General features: G+C 39.7%; 1 protein-coding gene across 1 annotated transcript in view; it reads right to left on the minus strand.

The window, feature by feature from the left end:
* EFCAB6 (EF-hand calcium binding domain 6) overlaps positions 1-20,692 on the minus strand; it is a 207,698-nt gene that overhangs the window by 125,377 nt on the left and 61,629 nt on the right. The window contains exons 8-10 of the mRNA XM_010960181.3: positions 17,901-18,013; positions 11,838-11,962; positions 6,458-6,606 (exon numbers count right to left, since the gene is read on the minus strand). Of these exons, the coding sequence (XP_010958483.2) occupies positions 6,458-6,606; positions 11,838-11,962; positions 17,901-18,013 (387 nt within the window). The remainder of the gene's footprint in view (positions 1-6,457; positions 6,607-11,837; positions 11,963-17,900; positions 18,014-20,692) is intronic.

Genomic DNA, 20,692 nt, shown 5'->3' on the forward strand with positions numbered 1-20,692 from the left:
GTCCACGTACAAGAGGAATCGAGACCGACAGGACAGAACACAGAAACATACATTAAACCAAATTATGGATAGAATTTATACGACAGAGCAGACATTGAAAATAAGGTGGAAAGAAAGGATTATTTAATAAGTGGGGTGGTAAAATAGATTATCTATTTGGGAAAAATTATTTTAATTTGGATCCCCACCTTATGTCAGGAGGGATTAAAGTGTTTTGTTTCCAAGAACAAGAGAAACAAGCAGAGTAGAAGAGTTTTTATCAAGCCTGGGTAAGAATGATGAATTTAAAGATTTTCAAGCCACAGAAGACATCGCAAAAGACGAAGATTAATGTGTTTGATTATATTAAAATGTAAACTTTGAAACAATGAGGTATCATGTAATGATGGGAAAACAGCCAGCTGGGGAAACAGCAGCAGCGCCTGTGACGGAAGAGGGTTATCTGTTAATCATTGTCTAATTATAAAAAATTATTCAACAAAAAGGTGATGAAATTGACTTGGAAAACCAACAGTAGGGCCACTAACCAATGAGGACCCGAAGAGGATTCTCTTCAGGGGAGACAGCATGCACAGGCTCATGCAATGTCCAACCTCAATATCCCTCCAAGAAATACAAATTAAAACAATAACGAAGCACCATTTTATCCCTCCTAAGCTATCAATATTTTAAGGCAATGTTAATATTCAGCGCTGGGAAGAGTATGAAACTAGAACACTAACACAGTGTTGACAGCAATGTACATCGTTACTATGTTTTGAGGGAATAATTCTGCAATTCTCATAGAAATTCGTACAAGCATTCACACTCTGTCCTCAAATCCGACTTTTAGAAGAACATTCTGAGGAAAGAGAAAATGCCTGCCAGAGGAGAAAGCAATGTGCCTGAAGATGGGGTTTCTAACTCCGTCTCCAGTGTCGCTTCCCCAGCCCCTCCCCAGGCTGCACCTGCCGCTGGTCCTCACCTCTCGGCCCTCTCACCCTCTGGCCAACCCAGCTCCAGGCACACTGGCTTCTACTAGGCCCCAGAACACGCCGCATCCCCCCTGAGGCTCTTCCCATGCTGCACTCTGACCTCTCAGGTCCTCATTTAAACCTCGCTTTTTCAGAGAGGCCCCTCCAGACTGCTCTAGGATGGTCTGAGTTCCTGTTATGCTCCATTACGTCCCTGCTGTGTCCCCCATGGCCCTCATCATACTCCATATTTTATTTCATTCCTTATATACTTGTTGATGTCAGCCTCCCCCACAGAGCAGGTAATGCTCTTTGAGGGCAGGGATCGCACCTTTCTTATTCTCCAATGAGTCCCTAATGTCTAGTACATAAGTTCCAGAATTATTTGTTGATTGATTAAACAAGTGAATGAGTAAACAAACATATGCAAAACTAAAAGGCACCTAAAGACTTAAATGACAGTGAAACGATTAAATACATGCTGGTATATAAAATTAAAGGCCCTAACAACTGAACATGACCCAGTCAAACCAGCCCCTTTGAAAATGCTGTTTGCTTTCCCTGGCTGGAATGCTCCAACTATCCACGTGGGACACTCCTGTGTACCTCCCAAAGGTTCCACCCAGTCTGCTTGCTCTCCAGAGACTTCTCGAACTTCCCACACAGCATGAATACATAAAGGTAAGATTTCTGCCAACACAGTTGCCAGTTGCCCGAACTCCTGATCTAATCACACTGAAATCCATCAACTATATCAACAACTACTGGAATAAACACATCAGTGGAATTATTTTAAATATACAGCTAAGGTTGAAACCAAGAAAGGGAAAGGCATAGGGGCTAGAAGCAAGGAAGGAACCAACTCCAGAGTAGTAGGAGTGTGAGCTGTCATCACAGCATCCCAAGGTACCAGACCAGGACAGAGCAGCATGTGCTGATACAGCCTCGGATTTGACAGAGTCTCTAAGGGGTCTGGGTTTTAACGTCAACTTAGGGGTTAGGAGACAGGGGTTGTGCAGGGCTGGGAGGAGATGTGGCACAGTTGAAGAACATTAGTGAATCAAAACAGGTTCTAGGAAAGTAGCCAGAATGCAGCCCAGAGATAAAGACATGGGAAATATAAAAGACAGCCTAAGATATACGGAAACTGGAATGAGAAGGTCCAACACTTACCTAATAGGAGTCCAGAAGGAAAAAGACCAATGAGAATGGGGTGGAGATGGCATTCAAAGAATTACAGCTAAATAAATCGACTATACTTCAATTAAAGAAAAAAAGAACAGCTGAGAATGTTTTCAAATCCATGAAAGACATTAATCCTCAGAACGAGACAGTATGAGTCTGGGGAGATTAAACAACAGACATCTACACTGAAATACATTGTAGGGAAACTGCAAAGGACCAGAAATAAAAAGAGAAGATCCTAAAGGCAACCAGGAAAAGAACACAAGAGAGCCCCTAGGAGGGACTGGCACTCGGAGCAACAGTGGAGGCCAGAGACCACGCAGAGTGTCTTCCAGGTGCTGAGAGGGACAGACTCTCAAACAAGAACTCTATCCCCTGCTAAATCTTCACTTAAAAATAAGGGGAAAATAGACATTTCTGAAAACAAACACTGACTTATCACTCACAGGATCTCACTAAAAAGACTACCAAAGGACAGACTTCAGGAAATTTAATTCAGAAGGAAGGAGTGAGATTTGAAAAGCAGGGAAGGGGTAAGCCAGGAGTTTACCAACAACCTGGGAAATATGGGAAAACCTAAACAAGCATGGACTGTACAAAAAACAAACAACCAATAATAACGACTAATTCAAGTACTATCAAAACAAGAGCAGATCAAGGCACCAGCCCTGGTAACGTGACGGTTGAAAGTGCTTGTTTTATTCGGGACGGTAGAAATGTTGATTTACTTTATGCTTTATAAGTTTAGAACACATATTAAAAATTTAAAGGCAATCAATATAAGAATAGAAACAAAATATTTAAGTTTCAAGGCAGTGGAGGAAAAAAACAGTGATGAGAAAAACTCGGCCAGAACCAAACATGATGGAGAAAAAAGAAAAAAGAAAAGAGCCCAGTAAATCCCAGAGAGCACAAAGCAAAGTGCTGGGAAAATCCAAACACATCCATCACAATAAATGGAAACAGACTAAACTGAACAAAGGAAAAGGCAAAGATATTCATTGTGGAATTAAAAAATACGGATATTTACAAGAAACACACCAATTACAAATACACCAAATAAACCAAAAATACAACAATAAAAGAGTGAGAGTGAGCGGCTGGGAAAAGAGGTACCCGACAAACATGAATCGAAAGAAAACTGTCTGGGTGTTTTCACAGCAGATAAGATAGACCACACAGACCAGAGGGATAAAGGGGTAACAATATGACTATAAAGGAAACAGCTGGCCAGGAAGACACGACAATGTTCACATCCAGGTGCCTCCACGTGCACAGGAGGCACCCCTCATTATCATTCCTCACACCAGCTCTCGGGAGATCACCTTGCTGTTGCCCCTTGTGCCCTGTTCCACTGGGAATTCTGGTGGATGCTGCACAGGTCAGGACTCAGAAATCCCTGGGCCCCTGCCTAGAACAGGTTCACGCCACTGCATTGCTGGCCACCCTCAGCCTCCTAACACACTCCCTCTATGCACTGTCATAGTCTCCATGGCCATCGTCACTCTGGTAAGCCACTCTGGAGCTATCTGTTATTTATTTCTGCATTCTTAGCACCTCCCACAATGTCTAGCAGAGAAAAGCACTCAGTATGCATCCATTAAAATTATAATTTTGAAGACTGTGAAACCAATGTGAAGAATGACTATAATATGCATTCCTATTTGAAAAGCATGATATAGAACTGTGGATGCATTCCGATTACTAATATATAAAAATTGTACATGTATATGGATACAAAGTGGAAGAGAATGTAGAAAAATGAAAACAGTAAATTTGTTAGGTAAGGTGGATGGTGACTTTTTGGTTTTGATTTCTATTATTGCTGCTAAGTTATTATTTGTATAATTCTGAAAGTGAAACAAAAAGAAATGGCTGTAAACTTTTAGCTGTTCAAGAAGAAGTTCCTAAAAGACGGCGCCATGTATGGGCAGGACAGTAGAGCTGTCCTCTGAGCCACGGCAATACTGACTCCTAGGGCCAAATTTTGCCTTTCACTCTAGAGGCCACGTTGGTAACGCACAGGTGACTCCCTCTGGATGTACAGGGTGCTGAGAACGAAAGGCAAGGGCTGTGGGAAACGGGTCCAGCTGGTCTGGTTGAATACTGGTTTTTCCTTCTTCTCTCATGTACATCCTTTCCAGGTAACCCCAAGGTGTCCACCAACTATTCCGAGTTTCACAAGACAATCTTTCCATCAGCTTCCACCCCACTTCCCCTGAGAAAGGGTTCTCTGAGTTACCTGGACAGAGAACCAGGTAAATTAAAGGCAGTACTCCTCCCCCAGAGTGTGGTCTGTATATACCACTTCCAACTGAAAGGAAACAGGGGTCCTTGGAGAAATGGCTGATTCCAGGCCTAGGGCAAGAGAGGTACCAGAAGAGCCCAGAGCATCTGGTTGCACCAGGGGGCACGAAAGCTAGCAGAGACTCTCAGAGTCACAGCAACAGGGCTCAGGTTCCCACTGGCCAAGATGGAACAAATTGAGTATCAATGAAAAGAGTAACTGTAATGAACCGAAACACATCAAATATGCTAACATTCATGAGTGCATAATAACTTTTTTTAAAGAAAAATCACTCCTTGCTCACTTTGGGAGGATGCTAGGAAACCAATCATTACTCTGAAAAGTCGTAAGTGGAGGGAAAGGACCAAGGATGCCCTGCCTTTCTCACCCTGTGTTTCACTGTTACCAAATAGCTGGAGAGGGGAAGTTCCCATGACAGAAGAGCTCCCACCAGTAAATGAAGAAATGAGAGACACAGAGAATCACCACTTTACAATACCGAGTGAATTAACGGATATATGTTCAATCAACAGGGGCTGCTAACATCACAAAAAGAAAGACAGCCAGCTTGCTCTCTATACCCTGTGATGTGTTCTCGTCCCAGAAATTGAACCTGGATCTGTATACCTATCAGTTCGGGGCAGAGGGCTGGGGAGGGGACAGGAGAGCACGTTAAATGTCCCTGAGGGTTCCAATCAGTCAGACTTAAATTATAAGAAACTTCACATATCCAGACTTTTTCTACAAATGTATCATAAGGGAAAAAAAATGAACAAATGGAGAGGGATCCTACAGATTAGAAAAGAATTGTGGCACATCAGTCAATTGCCATGTACAGACTCGATTGGGATCTTGGCTCCAACTGTAAAAGCAAATGTGAGGCAATCAGTTAAATCTGAACCCTGCTGGATACTTATTAATATTACTGATAATTCCATTAGGTGTGAAACAGTATTTTCGCCATGTTTTTAAGAAGAGTTCTTATTGAGAGACATGGTGAGGTCCCTCCAATGAAACATGATGTCTGGTGTTTGTTTCAAAAATATCCGGGCACGCCTATGGAATCTAGTTTTCTCCTTATTTGCTCTCCCATTGTGCCCACACACGTGTGTATGTGTGTGTGTGAACTGACATTCTTTCTTCCCTTTACCAAGTTTACCAAGTACTAATGGCTTTATTTCCCTTGAAAACTCAGGTTTTCATCAGCTTTGCCAAAGACCAAAAGTGCTGTGTGACTGCCGACACCAGCAGCCACGGTCCCACCGTAAGTGCTGGCTCGCAGGACGACCGGATGGGGTCTTAGTGCCTCCAGCAAATGGCCAACGGCTTCATTTTGAGGAAGAGCCACAGAAGATGTGAATTCCTCAAAACCTTTTAATTTTAAAGTATTATATTATTGGAAAGTTACAATGTATAAGACTAGCCAATAACTACAAACGGAAAGTTTTCTTTCTGAGGTCAGTGAATGTTGTTGCTACTGAGATGAATTCCTGTCTACTCAACGCTGTGAGCATCCTAATGTACATGTTGTTGATTCTTATATGCAGAGGTGAAACCACCTGAAGATGAATGTCTTAATTTATTACTTTCAATAAAAAGACAGCTTAAAAAAAAAAAGCAATTAGAACTAGTAAGTGAGTTTATTAAGGTCACAGAATAGAAAACCAATATACAAAAGTCAATTATATTTTCATATACTAGCAACAAATAATTGGATATTGAAATTCATAAAAAACAGTGCCAATTATAATATTTAAAACATGAAATACTTAAAAATAAATATAACAAAATCTGAAAAAAAAAATCTGGGCGTGAAATGACGGACCGTGCATGGGATGTTGGAGCTGGGTAGTGGGTGCATTAGTGGATTCATTATATTATTCTCTTTACCTTTGCATGTGTTTGAAATTTTCAATAGTAAAAAAAAAAGTCTAAAACATTAATAAAAAATAAATGAAGCTGTTCCTTATTCTCACAGTTGACGTTTGTAAAAGAAAAAAAAAAAAAGTCAAGGAGACAACAAGACTCTTACCTTTTCATTAACTGGATGAAAATTCTTCTTGGTAATCGGTACACAAAGGTGTCGAGGACAATCTTTAGGTAATTCAGAGATACATATCCACCTTTGGAGGGGTCCCCTGCACTCAGGGCCTTTTCAACCTTTTCATAGGACTTCAAAAACTGTGATGAATTAAAATTAAGAATATTGCATTCACAGAAATCAGCTGCACGGAGCTGTTCAACCACTTTATTTTCATCGAAACCTCTTCACATTTTCCTTTCCAAGACTGATCAAAAAGGTTACCCTGGCATGTACTGAACTTCAAATGTTTAATTGATGAGCTCCCTACGAAACAGTATCCCCCATCACAGCTACTCAACTGACAAGGCAGACAAGTTTCTCAGGGAAAAACAGCACGTATAATCGCTCTAACTCAAATTTTGGAGCTAAAAATACTTGGTGGATCTGCCAGTTTGATACATCTTTCTTAATATACTTTCAAGCCATTCCTACTGTGAGCCCATGCGATGCTCTTCCTGATTAAGTCAGGTCAATCAAACAAAAAGCTGGTAACATTTTATTAAAAACAGAAGTAGCTCTTACTGTAAGGGAAATTGTTAATATAAGGACTTCATAAACATAGTACACATTGGACATTTCTTTAATTAGCTTTTTTTTTTTTCACGGGGAATTACAAAGAACCAGGGTGAATGAGCTTTGCTTGTGGGACTTCTAAAATGCAGTAAAGTAGGTTAACCACTGATTTTTATATGATTCATAAAAATGCTGTGAAGATTAGTTTTCCTTCCAAAGGTTTTCCTGCTGTTTACTACAATATTCTTCAATATTTCCGACCCTCTCCACTTGGTCTGAATTTACTTTTTCCTGCTAGCTGGAATAAAGAGATAAACAAGATAAGGGCCAACTTGGTGTAAAAGGTGACTTGTTTAAAAGGCTGCTGGGATGTTGAACTATAGTACAAGAGCCCCCATCCACTAAAGGAATAAGCAGTGGATTCACGGACACTCCTTAGGGTGCACGAGAACACTGGCAACCTACGGGGAAGTCTTTACAAGGATCTAGAGTCACAGGGCCTAAGCTTCTTACAAAGTTGCACAGAATTAACCCAAAATATGGCTAAATTTGCCCATCTCTCGGGAGGCGGGTTGCCTAGGGGAAGATGCTCATGGAGAGAAGCCAGAGCCAGACACGAAGTCTGGTCTCAGTGTATTTATTGGATTAATGAAATCCACTTTTAATATCTTAATGACATTTGGTCTCCAATAAGGTTTTTTTCAGGAGGGTGTTTTGACATAATCCAGAGCTCTTAGAAAAAGCGCAGGAGTGAAACAGCAGTAATGTCTCTGCGACATGCAGAACCTTTTAGGAATTTTCATCGTAACTGTTTACGATGAAGCAAAAGGAAAAAATGCAAGCAATTCAGCAAAGTATAAAAAAGGACATAAAGACACCTGGAAGTCTGGCTACTCACAGGGCTTTGCATAGTGCTCCAAAACTGCAACGATCACATAAACACATATTATAATTTTACAAAAGTGGGATCATACTATGCTTTCAGTTTTGACGAATGTTCTTTTCACTTAACAATTTATCATGAAACGTTTCCCATAAGGACTCAGGTGTCTCTGCGTCGCACTTCTATATGACGTATGGCTGCCATCATATTACTGATGGACAAGTGAAAGATACACCCATTTTCCACGTTTACACATTTGGTTTTTATAAATGTTTCCCTGATCCCCCATCTAGATGAGGCCCCCTTGTTAGTCTCTCCTATAACAGCCTGTCCTCTTCTGTCAGCGCCTTGAGGAAAACTGTGTTCATGAACGTGTATTTGTGTGACATCTCTCTCCCTGATGTGAGGTCATGCAGTCTCCACAAGAGCCAAGGCTGTGCCTGTTTTGTTCACTAATAATTACCTAAGATGAAGCACAATTTGGCATGCAGTAGGCACTCAATAAATATTTGTTAAAAATGGATACACTTTTACCAAAAATGTTCTAAGGAAAGGTTGCAAAACCCAAAAAGCTGTTTGGCACGTCAGTAAAAAGGGAAATGAAAATTAAATCATAGCTGAAATGCCATTCACTTGGCATCAGCCTGGTAAAGATGTAAAACTACTGATAGCAAGTGTTGGCGAGCACACAGGACAACGGGAGCACTCGCGCTTTTCTGCTGGGAGTGCAAACTGGCATTCCAGAAAACAGCTGGACACTGCCAGTTCAAACTGAGGAGCGTAGTCCCTCCAGCATAGCAAGGAGTGCCACTTGTGGGGTAACTCCCAGGGAAGCCTCTGCACATACGCCCCAGAACATGTGTAAGCAACCACTTACAGTGACACCATTTGGGTTAGCACAAAGCAGGAAGCAATCCAAATGTCCATCCACAGGAGTATGTATAATTTGTGTATATTTTGCTAATGGAAAACTGTACAGCAGTGAAAATTATAATACAGTTATACCCATAATGTAAGTGAATCTCATCCTAGGCACAAACAGTGAAAATAACTGGTTTTGCAACTATGCAAACACACTACAGAAAAGAAAGAAACAAGAAAAGAAAGAAACAAGCAAAAATCAAGCAAAAGACAGAGAATCCACTTGGTGAGAAAATACAATACAAAAAAATATATAAACACATCACCAGCTTTTGTACCATAAAAAAGAAACTAAAGAAGAATATAAATTCATTAAAAGAAAAGCTTGAAGACGAGATGAAAAAACAATGAAAGAGATTAGAAGGATACTTCAAAGCTAAGAAAATAGAAAACAAAAACATCATCATTACAGGAACTAATAAATTAGCAACACCAAGAAGACAAGGCTGAGATTAAAATTAGTAGTAAAGGAATGGCTTGGAAGACTCTCAATGAAGGCAGAGGAAAAAGACAAAAGGGTTATGGCAATCTGAGCGATCAGGGCAGCCATCAAGGACAAAGATGACCCAATCTAAGGATATCTGGGAGCACCCCCGAAGGAAGGAAAGATGGAAGGAAGGAAAGATGGAAGGAAGACAGGAAGGAAGGATGGAGGGAGAAGGTTTTAGCGACTTGAGAAGAACGGAATCTGTACATCAATGGAATATACTGTGTTCCAGGAAACTTTAACAAAAATGCTCAAAACTAAGCAAGAAAGCTTAGTTTTGCTTTCTAACTTCAAGGAACAAGAAAAACTACTTTAGGCATCCTGGTAGAAAACGGGGAAAAAATCAGTTGGCCTCAGGATTCTTCTCAAGGACACCCAATGCCAGAAGACAACGTAGAAATACAACACTTTGAGGAAAAGAAAGAATGATGGAAGAATTATACTCAGCCAAGTTGTTGTTCTAGTTTAAAAAAAGGGTGGTGGGGGGGGGGGGAAGATAGTCTCAAATGTGAATAAAGCACCCATGAGCCTTTCTTGAGGGAATTACTTGACAATGAAATCCAGCCAACCAAAGAATAAGTCAAAATAAAGAACTCTGGAAAGGATAAGCCATGCTCGCATTGCAGTACAGTGATGTGCACTAAATCCATGTAAGTAGAAAATGAAGGCAAAACAACTGGGGGAATTATGGTAACAGAATAGAATGTAAATACTATAAACTCTGACTAAGAAAATATGAACAGCAGAAATTATGAGGTGGGAGGGAGGGTGGAAGAAACAGGAAGCGCTGGTCACAGGGAGTTTCACAGCAGAGAACCGGCCCACACTGCCTGTAAGGGAGACAACCTAAAACGCCATCACTTCTCCAACTCTTAATGGCTTTCTTAGCCTCTTTTCTTGTCTCAGGATCCCTTTTGAGACCTAATATCTCTTGTGATACAGAAATATTTGTCCAAAGTTCAGAGATCTCTTTGGCCTCACTTGAGGACAGCACTGAGAGAAGCCCTTGGGTTTTCTGACTCCTGGAGCTGCTTGGGGCTTACGACACTGCCTGGCACAGGGACAGACCCATAAAAGGGCTAATGACGAGGGCGATGGTGATTTTTTTTTTTAACTTCTGGTAAATTCAAAGAAATTTAAATTAAATATGCCTTATTTGTAAAAAGGAGCATGAATCTCTTCTTATAAAACGATTTCTGTCTACGTATCCACCTACCCACAGAGGCGGCCGTCCTCCTATGTGTGTGAATAAAGTCAGGCTTCGAATTACGGTGACCAAATGCTGCCTTTGATTATTTCTGGGTGGTAGAGTTTTAATAATTTATTACCTTCCTCTTTGTACTTTTCAGAATTGCTTACATTTTTTGTAACGGTCATGTGTTTTGGAATGGTCATGTTTTCATGAAAACAATACATTCATTAACAGCAAGAGAAAATAAGTTTTACCAATTTACCAACAGAATATTAATGTGCTCCCTCTCAATGCCCCTGTCAATAGGGGCTTTTGTTAATTTTTTCCTCATCGACAATTTTCTACTGACATTTTTATGTTAATAATTTATAAAAGTTCTACATGTTAGGGACAGTTACGATTTATCTGTCACTTAAGGGGTACACGTTTTGCCAGGTTTATTGTTTGTATTTACAAAGTTTTGCTGTACAAAACCTTTTTCATTTTAATATAGTCAAATTTATCAGTTGTCTTCTTTATGGTTTGGGGGCTTTACTTCATGCTTAAAAGTCTAAATTTCAAGATTAAAAATTTTTACCCACACTATTTATTTTAAAATTTAAATAGCTGATGCATATAGAATTAATTTTGGTGTGGAGAGTGAAAGAATGCAAGCTTTCCTCCCCCAAATGGCTGGCGAGCAAATTATCTCAGTAGTAATTACTGAATATTCCACTCCCTTGTCCCCCCCCTCCTTTCTTGGAATGCCTCCATCATAGGCTAAATTCATATGTAACGATCGGGCCATTTTCCAACCATGTTTTAAATCAATTTGAATGTTCACTGCTGCACCAGCGCCATTCTGTCTTAATTATTAGACCTTTATAAAATATTTTATATGTGAAAGGATAAGCCCCCTATTGTAACTTTTCAAAAGAAAAAAATATTATATATACATCTCCACCCAGGTGTAGGGAGAACAGGTGTTAATATTGAATCTCCCACTCCAAGAACTAGAAAAGACCGCTTCATTTCAGCATTCAAACATTATTCAAGTTTTCCTTTATTTTACTCAGTAAAGCTGTATGATGTCTTTACATAAATCTTAAACATTTCTTATTGGATTCAGTATGCGAGTGGCACCATGGAGGCGCATAGGAACCCAGCTCTCATCACCGCTGCTGTCACAGTGCACTGCTGTTATCAGGAGCTGGAGGAGGCCTCAGGGTTTGGGGAGGTGGAGGTAGGTTCCAAACACAGTTTAGAAATACTACCTAGGCCTACTGGTTTCCCGCAGCTGTGCCCTTCCTCTGGTCGCACCTTGGTGACCCTGGCAATAGGGAGACACTCTCACCTCTTGGCAAAAGGTCCTCTCGATTTCATCCAAGGAGGAGTTTTTCCAGGTGTCTTCAGATGAAACAGCACTGGGGAGGCACTCTTTTCTGGAATTTCTGACTTGTTGATCCTCCCACAAGACTTCTATTAAAACAAAAGAACTTCAGTGTATTAAGACTGTCAAAGCTACACTTAAATAGTAAGTGTTTCCTTTGCATCATTACCTGTCTGGTAAAAGTTAAGACTTGAATAAACTGAAAACATGAACTGTGTAGTAAGTGATGTTGATATAACTGGACAAACCTTTTAGAAAAAAATAAAATGAAGCTACTTGCTACTTTATTGAGGATAAACCTAGACAGAGTAAATGTACTCCAAGTAGACAAAACCGTAAAAGTAGTCGAAGGAAATTAAGGTAAATACGACATAATATATATAATACATAATCACTGTGTTCCAAAGGACACATTAGAGCCAGAAATCGCTTAAATAATAGATAGGTCTGACAACATAAATATTTAATTTTTGTTTGGTAAAAAACCACACAAATAATAATGAAAAAAATGAGTGGGAAAAACTACTGTTGACATACATGAGAAATGCAGGTTAATTTCCACAGTATATGAGTAGCTCTTATGAATCAGTAAGATAACTACAAATCCCCAATTGCACAATAGACTAAGGTTTAAAAAGGTAATTCACAGGAAAAAAGACTTAAAGCCAACAGATGTATGAAACACTGCTCGAATTCACTGGTAACTTAAAAAGTCTAATTAGCACGGGTTAGTATTTTTTTCTACTTGTTACAAAGGCAAGGATCAAGGCAAATGACAAAGAAAGGAATCAGCTCTGGCCTGTGTACAGAAAACCTGGAACCTGAATATCCTCAAATCCCCTCCTAGAGCTTTACACCGGGGAACAACGGGCCACTCAGCACACACGTATGTGCAAGAATATGTTCTTTCTTTTTTAATTAAAAAAAAAGTAGAGATATGTTCTGTGCTGTTTATAAGAAGGGGACAAAATGGAACAATTCAAATGTCTATTAACGGAAGACTGGTTTTATAAATCACAGTTCATCCGGCCTATGAAATTCTGCACAGACGTTAAAAACAAGGGGCCTGTCTAGGAATAGACTTTTTGTAGGTGATTGAATGTGTTTGGTATGAAAAACTGCCTCTGATTGGTCTGGGTGGTCAGTAAATGGAGGGGGAAGTGTTCACTTTATTAATCTCTCTATTTTTATCTGTTTAAAAATGTCCATAATAAAAATTGGGGGATTTTTTTTTTTACTGTTTGGGGGTGGAGAAAAGGGCCTGTCTAAATCATGAATGCAAAGATTTTTCCTTGATATTGTTTCATGACTGAAAAAGAGGAAAACCAGTATAATTTAATTTTCATTTTAATATTTTGAGTATTTGCCAATATCTCCTCCTATTCATCCATCCATCCATCCGTCTACACAGCAGAAACAAAACCTAGGAGGATAACATACCAAAAGAACACAGTGGTAGGATTACAGGGAAGTGTGCTTTTGTGTTTTTGTGTTTTCTGGCCTTCTTTGCAACAGGCATGTATTACTTTTATAATAAAAGATAATAAAATAAATCTAAGATATAGCCATTTTCTGTCTCAAAGTCGACTGCAAAGAATCACAAATGGTTTCCCAGATTTATTTCCTAAAATGTCTGCAAATAAGCTTCACTCAAATTAAGCACATTTATAACTACTCAGCTGCAGTTAACAAACTGCTAGTCATCTGGAATTCCATTTCCTACCTCAAAAAAAAAGAAGAAGAAAGAAGAAAAAGAAAAGAAAAAAAGTAAGTCTTCCCCAGTGGATCCCTCTGGCTACATGATAAAATACAAAGCCAGGTCTTTAGAATTCAGTCTGGAATTCTGTGACTTCAGTGGGCCCAGCACTTGAAACATGGGCTCTCAGAGCGTAGAAGCTGCAGGAGCCTCGCAGAGAGACGGGGAGCCAAGCAGGCCTCGCTTGGTGGGGCAGGTCCCAGGCCCCATTTTCTGATGCCGCGTCCTGTGCGCGCTCCACCCTGGGGCAGTGGAACTCTAATGGGGGTTCACAGTGACACACACGGCAAAATTATGGAAAAGAAATATTGTTCTATATTTAGAAAAGTCATAGATAATGGTTGCTGCAAATATATGAACTGGAGATTCCCTTCTTATAATACTTAATAAAATAAGCAAAAGAAAAAATAGTAAAAATTATCAAAACAAATAAATAAATAAATTTACTAGCATAAACTGAAGCAAGAAGAAACTTACATGGGCAGCCAGAAAGTTTTGTTTCCAGTTATGGTGAGCTGGCTCACATTGAACCAACCGTCCCAGCAGATAACAATTATAAACTCCAGCCAAAATAGAAACGGAAAACTATCTGCAGGCATTGGAGAGCAAATGACATAAACTGGAGTTAATATTTGGAAAAATGGAATAACACTCTTTGAGTTTCCTGTTATTTGGCCTTTTGCCTGAGGGCAAGCCTCAGCTGGAAACATACTAAGTAGCTGGAGTTTGGATATAAACCCAGTGTCTTACCGGTTTTAGGAATCAGAAAAGAGAATTCAGACTACCACAGCAGCTGGAACGTAGGATACAAAGCCCAAAAAGAAAGGCATAGAAGAGGATCTCCGAAGTCTGTGAATAAACTCTGCCAAAATCTCTCGCTAAGCCCTGAACTACAGATGTGTGGAACAGACAACCAGAGGCCCAGCTAAGACCAAAACAGCAGGACCAATATTTCCTGTGTTAACCCCCTCAGGGAAGACAAAGATTAGTCTTCTACTAAAGTAAACTGGCTACTGAAACAAAAACTTAAATTCTCCAGAGGAATGTAACAGAATCCATAGTGTCTACAATGAAAAATTTATTATATCCGGGATAAATTCTAAAATTACTAGACATACACACACACACACACCCAAAACAAAAAACAAAAAACAAAAATAAAACCCAGGAACCTGTGATCCACATTTAAGAAAAAAATTAATCAATAAAAACCAAAGCATGAAATGACTTAGATGTTGGAATTTGCAGATTAAAATTTTTAAATAATAGTGTTTTGAGAATCTGAAGGAAAATATAATACTAATGAATGAACAGACAGGAAATCCCAGCAGACAAATAGAAGCTGAGCAATGTATCCTGTGTTTACAGTGCATGTAAAAGTACAATGTATGACAGTCATGTAACAGAGGACAGGAGAGAAGAATTCAGAAAATACTGTTTAAAGTCTTTATAATTCGTGTGAATTAGTGTAATATTATTTGAAGATAGATTCTGATTAACTAAAGATGAATAATGGAATAAAGATGCTCAATCAATCCAAATTTCTAAAAATTACACAAACTCTATGGGGAAAACATTGGCGGAAGGGGTTGGTGGAAAGAGGAGAAAGGAGAGGAGAATAATGCAAAAAGGCAAAGATCCCAACTTGGAAGAAAATGTAATTCTAGGTACAAAATTACTTCACAGAACATTTTAATAGGAACATGAGTTCTTTAAAACAAGAGCTCAATAACAAGATGATAAAACAATAAAATGAGAGGGGAAAACACTATAGCAAGCCAAAGGAAATGGCATTACAGAAGTAATAAATAAAGCTGACACAGCAAGGACTAGAATAGACCTTAGTGAAAATCAAATTACAGCTCTAGCTAAAAGACCGAAGATGATGATGGTGAATATGGAGGGAAAAGACAGAATAAAGCACTTCAAGAGAACTTAATACAGAAGGTGAAAACAATCCAACATAAGGAGTTTGTATCACTGAGGTCAGTCTGAAAAATGGAACAGAAGATTTATTCAAAGATGTATAAAAACAGACAAACAAAAGGTCTTTGAAATGAAGAGAGAATTGAGTTTCAGATTGAAAATTCACTGTGTTCTGGAAAACTGATGCAGAAAGCTTATTAACACCAAGACATATCCTAGCTAAGCCAGCAAAATTCAGGGATAAATAATTCTTCAGGCAACCAGCTAGAAAAAGCAAATCATCAGTAAGGGAGAAAATTAGACCATCTTCAGGCATCTGCATAGCAGACTCAGTACCAGAAGGCAAGGGATCAAAGTCTGTGATGTTCTGAAGGGGAAAGTGTGACCACGGCATTACATGCAGCCAAAAGAGATATATTCGACATTGTCTTTAGCATCATTTCCATTTCGATTCTTCTGATACATTCAAGTAAAAGGTAATACTTACATAAAATAGCACCTATATAAATCCATTTTTACAACTGTATTTTTATCTGTCTCCCCTTTCCATATCTATGTATGGAAAGATACCAGGAATAATGCTGAGAGTGGTTATTTCTGGGTGGTAGGAGTGGTTTGGTCGTTTATTTCAATCTTTTTACTCATCTGCATCAGTGCCTGCCTCCCAGGGCTGCAGGGAATACGAAAAGAGACAGTCGAGAAGCCTGCTCAGCCTGGTGCCTGGCATGGAACAAATGTTCAGTAGGTGAGGTCAGTTATTATGGTTATCAAATTAGGTGTGTGAACTTATTTGTGATGAAAATTCTCTATCATCAGGGTAGATACCACTTTCTATCCCACTTGAGCTAAATGCACAGCCCACGCTTCAGCCAGACATGCTCCCCGGCAGAGGCGCTTGGACTAGAATGTTCATTCCCGCAGTGTTTGTCACGCACATCCTGTGAACCCTGGTCCTGCAGAAGTGTCCCCTGAATCAGGCATCCCTCTTCCTCCTGTGAGCACCCGTGACATTTTGTTCTTCTCTTACAGGTATTTAAATTGTTTTGGAGCCGAACAGTTCAAGTGTTGATGCCGACACAAACAAACCATTTACCACTGGGAAATTCACTTAGCGTCCTTGAGTCCAAGTTTTCTCATATTAAAAAATGGGATAATAAGACCCACCTCGCAGTGCTTTTATTTGAGAGAAATAAAGTCAAAATCAAGGGTTACAAAGTAACTACACAGAGTACAATAAATAGATGTTTCTAATATTATTTTTATGTGATTTGTTTTGTGTCTTACTTGCCCTGTTAAAAAAGATACATATACGCACACATACAGACAAACACACATGCACACATACTTCTTAGAGTATTTTACTCGGCTTTGTACCCAGTGAGGGGCCTAGGAGCACAGGGACGTGCACATGAACTAACAAAATGTAAGCAGGGTCAGATTGTCTAGTAATTCCCCAAATTTGGAAGGCTTTGAAAAGTAGAGTCCTGGACTCTGCTATAAGCTATCTCAGTTAGTGAAACTAAGCTGAAATCGGAGAATTTGTGATTTTTAAGTTTGCTAGTCAGACAGACCTGAGACTCACAGAAGGTACTCAATGAATATTTGTTGCAATGAATTAAGCTGAAACCGTGCAGTGACAACCCATCTTGAATGAGCCAGTCACAGGTGGTAACCCTCTGAGGCAAGAAATTCTTATCTCCAACGACCCAAGGCCTGGAAGGGAGAATCTCCAGTTGCATTCTTCACACATTCATCCTCAGGGACCTGGACCCCTGCTCTCTCCAGAACTAGGCAGCAGGTCAACAGCCCCAGACATGAGGCTGGGATGAAGACCACCAGCACAAGGAAAGTTCTTTCTTCTCGAGGGTGTACGCCTGTGGGCCTGGCTTTCCAGGTCCAGTGTGACCATACCAACTACTCAACTGCTTGCCTTTTTGTTTTAAAACTTTTCCCATCATTAAAGGAATAACATGTTCATTATCAAAACATTTTAAAGATACAGAAGTAGCAGAAAGAACCAAACACCCAGAGATATTAAACTTAATGACAATCTGTATTTTGGAGGTTCTTTCCAATTATTTATTAATATTCCACATACATTTTCCATGTCATTGTTAACACTGTGGAAATCATTGCTTGTGGCTGTACATGCTACCATGTGGATATGCTGTCATTCACTTAGCCCTTCTCCTGTTGTTAGACATTTGTTATTTGCATAAATAAGGATACCATGACTGTCTTTGTGGATAATGCACTTTCCATATTTGAAAAGTATTTCCACAGGACAGATTCACAGATGAGGAATTACCATGCCAAAGGCTACTGAAATCTTTAAAAATACTTACCTTGACTTCTTATATAATATTTAAGGTTCAAGTCATTATTTGTACTGAGGTTCTTCAAAAATACATTATAATTCACTGCAGTATCTTTATCAATGTTGTAGTGTTTTGCAAACCTAAAATAGAAATGTTCATTAGTATTCGGCAATTATGATACAGAGAATCTAAATGAAGCAAGTTTGTTTTTTTGTTTAACCAAGGATTCCTTTACACTGGGGTTGGCATTAATTTTAATGTGTGTTTCTAGCTAGAGCTGGAATTAAGAAGTAAACCCTAGGAAATGTTACTGTAAGATTCAAAAATGCAGATGCGCCTGAAACTAACACAGCGTTGTAAATCAACTGTTCTTCAATTAAAAAATAAATAAATAAAATGAATTAATTAAAAATAAAAAATGCAGATACTTTATGGAGATCACTCCACTCAGCCTCCAAATGGCTGCATACAGATTTGAATGAACAGGAACGTCCAGGACCTGCGCCCTGCCTGCATTGGGGAGGGTCTTCTCCCTCCTCTGGCAGGAGGGAGGGGCCACCTCTGTGCTCAAAAGCAAAACAGGGTCTGCTTCCTTTAATAATTGGAGGGGAGATGGATCTGGGCCATGAGTCAGCATAAAATTTCTATAGCCAGAGAAATCTAGAGCTGGTGGAGGGGAGAAATAGCCCACCTTCTTCACCAACTAGATCACTTCACAGAGAGAAATGGATGCCCAGGATGGCGTGTCATTTTAAAGCAGTTAATGGTAGGAGGGGGGAGCTTTTCTTGGAGCAGTCTGTGATTTCTATATATAAAGAGAAATTTTAAAACACTTAAGCAATGTCTCTCCCTGAAATATACTGAGATACTCTTTTTCTAAGTTAAGATAAATAGAATGTCTGGATTCTTTTTTCTTTCTAAAATGAATTTTCTTTTATTCAAATCTGCCACTTGATAAATGGTTTTCCAGATAATTTCTGCATTATTACATTTATAAAAAAAATTGACAGTTTTAAAATGTTTGGTTATATTGTCTCCATATGTGTTGGTTTCTATAATTACCTAATTTCATGATGCTTTCTAAAAATTTAGTAATTATCACTTAAAGTATTTGTTATTTTTCTGTTTTCCAAATTTAACAAAGAGTAATGTCATGTATTCATTTCAATGCATACTTTTTTTTCCACTTTGATGGATCTTGCCTATTGTTCTAATAAGAAAAATTATCCTGAGATATGATGGCTGCCAGATGTTAACACTGAAACTCCCTGAACAGCTCCATCTTTCATCTGTAGTCTCGGTCTGCCACAAATAAGCTGCAAGCGCAGGAACCCAGAAGGTGGCACCTAGGGTGTTCCTTTTAAGTTGCTGCCCTACAGAAAGCCTCGGCTCCCCTGCGGCTCCAGGAACATATCCAGGATGTGGACAAAAATCTCATCACCAACTCTCCTGTTTTCTGGGGAAATTCAGCATTCCTGCAAACTGGTATTTGCTCATAAGAGAATCCTGCCCTGTCCTAATGCCAAACTCCCCCCTATTCATAATACCCAACACGTATTCACTGAGGACAGACAGACAGAACCCCACGGTAATATTTCCCACAGACTAAATTTCAAAAATAAAGCCTCAGTATTTCCCAAGGATGCAGTATCTCAAAAGGCTTTTTTTAAAAACAAGAATCAAGGCACGGGAGACAGAACCACTCCTAAGATGCAGCAACCAAGGCCATTTTCCCAGGGAGCTGAACTCTGGGCAGGAGAACCCACACATCTGCAGATACCTAGGGTAAGTCAGTCACACAGGAAAGCCGACTTCAGGTGCAAAGGGAATGACGCCAATCAACCCCAAAACCTCTCCAGCATCACCACCCGGAACTGTGCCTTGGGCTTCATTCATCTCCCCAGCAGCAGGCTGACCTCTAGTGAGTTTGTTTGTTTTTCAGGACTGCTCATAAATTATTTTACCCGGATTCAAATACTTTGTCCTGCGGGACAATGGAGGGGAGGGTGGGGTGAATGGGAAAGCGAGAACCAAACCCAGCGGGTCTCAGGACTGTCTGGTTAAGTGTAAATTTGGCGATAATCTTCTCCCTTGCCTCTTGCTGCACAGACTGGATGATATTCTGCAGCCTAAAGAGAACTGTTTTTCAGAGTGAAGGGCATTTGTGGAATCTGTATGACTACGACAGCGTCGCTGTGAAGCGAGCACCTACTACGTGCCGGCCACATCACAGGTGCGCTTGGCGCGTTATGTGGAACTGTCACACCAGCCCTGCAAGGTGGGCTCCCTCGGTCCCCATTTCTTTAGGAGAAAGCTGAGTCTCAGGGAAGCCCAGGAGCTGCCCGAGGCCCTAGAACCAGGGAGGGCAGACACAGACCCCACCCCAGGTGTGCCTGACTTAGAAGCCCAAGGCAATTCCTACCTCACCAAGCACTGAAGGCTGATACTAAATAGAAAGCTGTTAGATAAAAGAAAGGATTCAAAAATGCATTGTGTTTCCTGCTCAGACACTAAAAAGGCAAAGTTAATGCTGAAGCAGCTTCTCAAGGAAAGAGTATCTTCTTGAGCTTCAGTAAGAAAAGCATTAAAGCAATTGAAGAAATGGTCTCCTTTTGATCCCCTGCGCTTCTGTTCTAAAGGAAAGCAATTCTATTATGTTAAGTTCCTCAAGCCTTATCATGCAAACAGTATTGTTTTTAAGGTTTAAAAAAAAATCTCGAATAAAAATTTGTGGAGTTCTTTATTATTCAATACTTGTGAGATGGGGAAACAGACAGTAACATTTTTTATAGATTTACTAGGTTGGAGACTGCAGTGCC

This window comes from Camelus bactrianus, chromosome 12 (genome assembly GCF_048773025.1).
Source record: "Camelus bactrianus isolate YW-2024 breed Bactrian camel chromosome 12, ASM4877302v1, whole genome shotgun sequence".
Lineage (NCBI taxonomy): Eukaryota > Metazoa > Chordata > Mammalia > Artiodactyla > Camelidae > Camelus > Camelus bactrianus.